This window comes from Xenopus laevis, chromosome 1L, assembly GCF_017654675.1.
Source record: "Xenopus laevis strain J_2021 chromosome 1L, Xenopus_laevis_v10.1, whole genome shotgun sequence".
In the NCBI taxonomy this organism is placed as follows: domain Eukaryota; kingdom Metazoa; phylum Chordata; class Amphibia; order Anura; family Pipidae; genus Xenopus; species Xenopus laevis.
Window position 1 is genome coordinate 230,365,374 of NC_054371.1, and position 8,002 is coordinate 230,373,375.

At 42.0% G+C, this 8,002-nt stretch overlaps 1 protein-coding gene across 1 annotated transcript; it reads left to right on the top strand.

The window, feature by feature from the left end:
* Positions 1-4,346: 4,346 nt before the first annotated feature.
* On the top strand, positions 4,347-8,002 carry LOC121396003 (E3 ubiquitin/ISG15 ligase TRIM25-like). The gene has a single exon (XM_041570440.1). It carries the CDS (start codon positions 4,402-4,404, stop codon positions 6,007-6,009), a length of 1,608 nt encoding a protein of 535 aa, XP_041426374.1. The 5' UTR covers positions 4,347-4,401; the 3' UTR covers positions 6,010-8,002.

Genomic DNA, 8,002 nt, shown 5'->3' on the forward strand with positions numbered 1-8,002 from the left:
TTTTGCACAAGTGGTTGTAGATATGAATCTACAAATTTAGAGAGTGGTTCTAAGACAGAGCCTACACCGGAGACTACTGGTCGCCCTGGAGGATTGACCAGTGACTTATGTATTTTTGGTAGTAAATATAACACCAGAGTACGTGGGTGATCAGTCATTAAGAATTCTCCAGTACTCATTGTAATAGTGTTGTTATTGCATGCATCAGTCACAAGTACAGAGATTTCTCTGCTAATATCATGTACAGGGTCTTTACCAATTTTTTGATAGTGTCCCGGACCGGTGTAGTTAGTTGCCTCATCACTTCTCAGTACAGAGTTATATATGAGTATGAGGAGTATGAGACAGGAATATACAGTACAGAGTTATATATAAGTATGAGACAGGAATATACAGTACAGAGTTATATATGAGTATGAGGAGTATGAGACAGGAATATACAGTACAGAGTTATATATGAGTATGAGGAGTATGAGACAGGAATATACAGTACAGAGTTATATATGAGTATGAGGAGTATGAGACAGGAATATACAGTACAGAGTTATATATGAGTATGAGGAGTATGAGACAGGAATATACAGTACAGAGTTATATATGAGTATGAGGAGTATGAGACAGGAATATACAGTACAGAGTTATATATAAGTATGAGACAGGAATATACAGTACAGAGTTATATATGAGTATGAGGAGTATGAGACAGGAATATACAGTACAGAGTTATATATGAGTATGAGGAGTATGAGACAGGAATATACAGTACAGAGTTATATATGAGTATGAGACAGGAATATACAGTACAGAGTTATATATGAGTATGAGGAGTATGAGACAGGAATATACAGTACAGAGTTATATATGAGTATGAGGAGTATGAGACAGGAATATACAGTACAGAGTTATATATGAGTATGAGGAGTATGAGACAGGAATATACAGTACAGAGTTATATATGAGTATGAGACAGGAATATACAGTACAGAGTTATATATGAGTATGAGGAGTATGAGACAGGAATATACAGTACAGAGTTATATATGAGTATGAGGAGTATGAGACAGGAATATACAGTACAGAGTTATATATGAGTATGAGACAGGAATATACAGTACAGAGTTATATATGAGTATGAGACAGGAATATACAGTACAGAGTTATATATGAGTATGAGGAGTATGAGACAGGAATATACAGTACAGAGTTATATATGAGTATGAGGAGTATGAGACAGGAATATACAGTACAGAGTTATATATGAGTATGAGGAGTATGAGACAGGAATATACAGTACAGAGTTATATATGAGTATGAGACAGGAATATACAGTACAGAGTTATATATGAGTATGAGGAGTATGAGACAGGAATATACAGTACAGAGTTATATATGAGTATGAGGAGTATGAGACAGGAATATCCAGTACAGAGTTATATATGAGTATGAGGAGTATGACACAGGAATATACAGTACAGAGTTATATATGAGTATGAGGAGTATGACACAGGAATATACAGTACAGAGTTATATATGAGTATGAGGAGTATGAGACAGGAATATACAGTACAGAGTTATATATGAGTATGAGACAGGAATATACAGTACAGAGTTATATATGAGTATGAGGAGTATGAGACAGGAATATACAGTACAGAGTTATATATGAGTATGAGGAGTATGAGACAGGAATATACAGTACAGAGTTATATATGAGTATGAGGAGTATGAGACAGGAATATACAGTACAGAGTTATATATGAGTATGAGACAGGAATATACAGTACAGAGTTATATATGAGTATGAGGAGTATGAGACAGGAATATACAGTACAGAGTTATATATGAGTATGAGGAGTATGAGACAGGAATATACAGTACAGAGTTATATATGAGTATGAGACAGGAATATACAGTACAGAGTTATATATGAGTATGAGACAGGAATATACAGTACAGAGTTATATATGAGTATGAGGAGTATGAGACAGGAATATACAGTACAGAGTTATATATGAGTATGAGGAGTATGAGACAGGAATATACAGTACAGAGTTATATATGAGTATGAGACAGGAATATACAGTACAGAGTTATATATGAGTATGAGGAGTATGAGACAGGAATATACAGTACAGAGTTATATATGAGTATGAGGAGTATGAGACAGGAATATCCAGTACAGAGTTATATATGAGTATGAGGAGTATGACACAGGAATATACAGTACAGAGTTATATATGAGTATGAGGAGTATGACACAGGAATATACAGTACAGAGTTATATATGAGTATGAGGAGTATCAGACAGGAATATACAATACAGAGCTGTAGGATATAATACAGGAGGGATACAAACTATACATACACATACACACTGATACAAGAGGGGGGACAGATAATGACTGGTACAGACTGGCACAACTGTCAGTTTATTATCCCCCACTAACTTATTTTTCTCATATCAGTTATAGGCATATGTTGCTTTCAGGAGACAAACTGTCATTATATTACATGTTTATCTTATGGGGACAGTAATAAACACAACTCAATTATTTCCTGTCTAATAAAAAGCAAATGTTTCTACTCCCCCACCCCCTGTAACTTAAGCAATTACACAACATTTAGCAATAATTTATAGCCAACAGGGGTCTTACAACTGATATAAGCAGATCAGGGAATAAATAAATGCCCCCCTTTATTACCAGTCTGATGGTTTGGGTTTGTTCCCCATAATCTGCTAAACTGATGGGTCCACCACCCATAATATGCTAAACTGATGGGTCCTGTAAATTGGCAGAACTGTCACTTGGACCCTCTAGGGAGTGAATAGGAAATTAAAAGTTAATGTAACCCTTTTGACACCCCTTTGTCGGTGTTACACTCCACGTGTGGTGCTTACCTGATGACACGGGACAAACCTGAGCCACTCTGCAGTGGTATTGGGAGAGACTGGGTACCTGGTACTTACTAGCACAGTGCCCCCACCTAGTGGGATACGAGGAATGCACCTACGGGTGGCCCCACTAGGAATACAGTAATAATACACACTCAGTATTAGTTAAACTGAATAACTGTTTATATAAAATAAATGGGCAACTAATACATTGAGCACTCTAACCGGTGGCAGGCCTCACTAACTAACTTGCTAGCACAATCTGTCTACCTAACTAAAAAAACCAAAATCCTTTAATGTCCTTGCAATAAACAGTCTCTGTATCTTTCAGCGCTTCTTTTGGGTACCGTCCCTTTAAACAAGATACTCACAAATCCTCTTTGGATACTTTAGAGCTCTCTTCAGGTGAGTATAGCACAGTCAGACATACAGTGCGATTACCAGCTCCTGCTCAGATAGGAATCTCCTGCTGGTTGTTCCCCCAGTCTGGATTCCTTCCAAACTCTCTGGGGCAAATTCACTAAGCGCCGAAGCGCCGAACGCTAGCGTTAATTCGCTAGCGTTTGGCATTTTTGCTACTGCGCAAATTCACTAACGAACGCTGGCGTAGTTTCGCTAGTGTTACTTCGCACCCTTACGCCAGGCGAATTTTCGCTAGCAACGAAACTACGCAAATTCACTAACTTGCGCAGTGTACTGAACGCTACCTTTTACGCTAGACTTCCTTCGCCACCTCAGACCTGGCGAAGCGCAATAGAGTAGATAGGGAGTGTTTCAAAAAAAGTCAAATTTTTTTCTAAGTCCCAAAAAACGCTTGCGTGTTTTCTACATGATGAGTGATAGGCTGAAAAAGATCGAAAAAATTTTTGGGGCTCCCCTCCTTCCCCCCTACATTTCCTGACTCATGGCAACTTAACTATACAGTGGGCACATGTGTAGGGCAAAATAAAATTTTTATTTGCTGATTTGAAGGTTTTCTTGGCATTTGTAGTGCTGATACGTATTCCTCCATTGAAATTTGAATTTGGCGCCCTATGCAAATTAGCCTTCACTAGCGTAACTTCACTTTACTTAGTGAATCGACGGTAGCGCAACTTTGCAACCTTACGCTACCCCTGTGCGCAACTTCGGATTTTAGTGAATTTGCGAAGCGCTGGCGAAACTACGCCTGGCAAAGTGCGGCGAATTTGCCCCTCTGTCTCTCCAGGCACAGTATGAGGCTTCCCTGTGCAGCCTGATCCAAATGAATACTTGTGGTGCAGCCTCTCAGCTCTCTGGGCCCACCAGGCAGTTCTCTATGCCAGGCTCTCTTCTTTTGCCAGTCTGTGAGACTTCCTCTTCTTGCCTGCCACTCACTAGCTGCTGTGTCACTTCCTGCTGCATTGAGATCACTTAGGGTGTTGCACTAATTCCCTTCATTAGTAAAAAGCTAAAATTCAAATAAAGACCTTGCCCCACCCTATGTGAGAGGAGGAGATAAAACAAGTCCAACTGGTTATAGAGAGAGAATGAGTAAAGTTCAGTTTCATTTCTTGTTCCTGACTTCAGTGATGGCGGCTGCTGATCTGAGAGCTGAGCTGAGCTGCTCCATCTGCCTGAGCATTTATACTGATCCTGTATCCCTGCCGTGTGGCCATAACTTCTGCCGGAGCTGTATTGGGACAACATGGGACATCCAGGTGGGATCTGGGGCTTATTCCTGCCCTGAATGTAGAGCAGAGTATCAGGAGCGCCCTGCCCTGTACAGGAACAGAACTCTGAGTAACACAGAAGAGAGATTCCGTCCAACTGAGACAGAGCCGGGGGAGACTGGGATCTTCTGCACCTACTGTGTCCTCTCTCCTGTACCTGCTGCTAAATCCTGTCTCCTGTGTGAGGCTTCTCTGTGTGATACCCACCTGAGGGGGCACAGCAAGTCAGCAGAACATGTACTGACCCAACCCACCGACTCCTTTATGGAGAGAAAATGTTCTGTACATAACAAGGTTCTGGAGTATTTCTGCTGTGAGGAGTCTGTCTGTATCTGTGTATATTGCTGGGTGTCTGAGGAGCACAGGGGCCACAGGGTGGAGCTGCTGAGTGAGGCCTCTGAGAAGAAGAAAGAGAATCTGAGGAAAGTTCTGGAGAAACTGAGGCCAGAGAGAGAGGAGACTGAGAGAGGAGCCCAGAGACTGCAGGAGCGCAGGAGAGAAGTGGCAGAAAAAGCAGCTGGTGAGACAGAGAGAGTCACTGCCCTGTTTAGAGACATCAGGGAACAGCTGGAAGCCCTAGAGAAGCGACTCCTGAGTGACATCTCCAGCCAGAAAGAGGAGCTTTCCCTCCAACTCTCTGATCTGATGGAGCAGCTGGAAATAAAGAAGGACGAGCTGTCCTGGAAGATCCGTCACATTGAGGAGCTGTGCAACATGGCAGATCCACTCACTGTCCTACAGGAACGGGAATCACATGGAGCTGCAGATAATGAGGGGGGCAGAGAGAGACATTATATAAAGGTCCCTGCTGTAGGGGATCTGGATGTGGATCTGATCTCAGAGACATTACTCACAGGCTTAGCTGCCATTGTGACTGGGGTAAAGGGAAGGATCTATGGGCAGGAGGCTACAGACCTGTTACTGGATATAAACATGGCTGGGAATCATGTATCTGTATCAGGGGACAGGAAATCTGCTTCCTACTCATTTACAAACCAGCATCGCCCAAAAACCCCAGAGAGATTCCAGTGCTTTCAGACTTTAAGCAGCAGGAGTTTCCCCTCAGGGCGACATTACTGGGAAGTGGAGGTCAGTGAATCAGGGTGGTGGGGGGTAGGGGTGGCCTATCCCAGTATAAAGAGGAGAGGGGGTCAGTCCTGGATTGGGAATAATAACAAGTCCTGGTGTTTGTGCACATGGAATAATAACTATTCAGTGAGACATGACAGAAAAGACACAAATTTACCCCACGTCCCTTCCTGCAGGAGAATCAGGATCTCACTGGACTATGAGGCTGGACGTCTGTCCTTTTATGAGCTGAGTGAGCCAATCAGACACTTACACACCTTCACTGCCACATTCACTGAGCCCCTTCATGCTGCATTCTGGGTAGGGAGAGCAACCTGTGTGAGAATCATTAGTTAGGGAACTGCCCAGCAAGAAACCCATTCCCAGAGCTGCCCTTACCCTGTGATACAGGAGCCAGTGACTGAGTTGCCATTTTAGCTATGTAAATACCATTTATTGCATTTTACATTTTTGAAAACTTAAATGTGTTGTCTGGGCTCAAAAATGGGGTGCAGAGACCTGTGCCCCCCAATGAATACAGTGATACCATGACCAGTGTTGGACTGGCCCATCAGCATATTTAGAAAATTCCTGTGCCCCCCCCCGCTCCATTGTGCCTTGTATGTCTGTATCTAACGCATTCCTCTTTTCTGTATAAGAACAAAGAACAGTGATGGGGAGAAGAGACTGGGAGAATAAAGATGCAGAGTGAGGAGAAGAGGAAAATAATGGGGAGATTAGGGAGTTGACTTTTAGTCTAAGGTTTTCTGGTTGGTCCCTGAGACCCCAGTCTGACACTGGCCATGACTGACAGGTGGGGAAGGTCCTTTTACTCTCCTAAAAGCTTTTGCAGTTCTGTCTGTGTGACTCCTCCCTTGTCTGTTCTCCCTGTATCTGAGTGGGTTCCCTTCTGGTACCCCAGTTTCCTCCCACACCCCAATAACACACAGGGAGCTCCTGATTCTAATCATCTGGCAGTTGTGTCAGTGTCAGTGTTTGTGTGTATGTGAAGGTGTGAGTGTGTATAGATGTGTATATGTGTCAGTAATTATAGAAAACATACAAATATTTAACCTGAATCATACAGGACATATTAACTGTACCCCAAATCAGTCTCACGCCCCTCCCCCTACTGTCTCCCACCCCAGTCAGTTTAGTTTATGTGTCATTAAACATTAAATGGCTCCAAGTTTCCCTACATGTTCCATAATGCACCAATTATGCCTACTAATAAATGCTTTAATGAGTTAGACGCCTGCATAAGAGAGTTTATTTGGGCAGGAGACGTCCCCGCATAGCCATGCAGATGCTCCAACTCCCAGATAACAAAGGAGGACTAGTCCTCCAGAACCTATTATTATATTTCTATGTAAGTCAATCGGTGTACACCAGGTGGTGGCTCAATCCAGATCTGAACAACCAGTGATTGCTTCTGACCAACCAATTATATAGAGGTCTCTCAACAGTATACTCCCTAACGCCCCCTATGAAAACAGTGATCCAAGTTTTCTCTAGAACACTTATGGCAGCTCATAAAAAACAAACAACTAGTCCACATGGACTGCACTTTGGGGGAATAACGCTCTCTCACGCTTTCAGGCTATCCCAAATGTTAATGTCTGGGCAAATGTAGGGGTAAAACTCTTTACTGATATAGTAAAGCTTTGAGAACTCAAACAATTTGACCAGCTGAAACAAGAATTTGTGCTAAATAAATCAGATGCTTTTTCACGTTTTTTTCAACTTAGACATGATGTCCAAGCCCAGTTCTCAGGGGAGGCACCCACTCATGTTGGAACTCACACTGGCACAGTATCTACATACACCCAATCTTTCTAAGCCCCTTGGCTGGTTTTATATTATCTTGCTACATTAGTAGTAAATAGGCTCAGGATCTCCCTCGTCTTAAAAAGGGAGACTGGAAAGAAATACTTGAGCAGATACCCAAAGTCAATATTCCAACCAGAGATAGATACATACATATAAAGTTTTTGAATAGTTTATTTCTCAGGCAAACCCTGGTGTTTGTGTAAAGTGTAATATTGAGCAAGGTAATTATCTGCATGTGTTTTGGGAATGCCCCAAGATCCGACTATATTGGACATTTATACTCAATTTTATGGACACTTGGTTGGGGCTACCCAATATTTGGACCCCGGAATTTTGTCTATTAGGACATGCAGAAAGCTTAAATATTTTGCCTGGAGATAGGCTGTGTCTTCAACAACTGCTCCACTTTGCAAAGAAAGCAATTCTCCTGATTTGAAAGGCAACAGAACCCCCAACTCTTGGATTCTGAATTCAGCTGACAGATGATATGCTCCCATAATAAAAACTTACCTATATAGCA

Coding starts and splice junctions, on each gene's coding strand:
- LOC121396003 (XM_041570440.1), top strand. CDS start 4,402: ATGAGTAAAGTTCAGTTTCATTTCTTGTTCCTGACTTCAGTGATGGCG.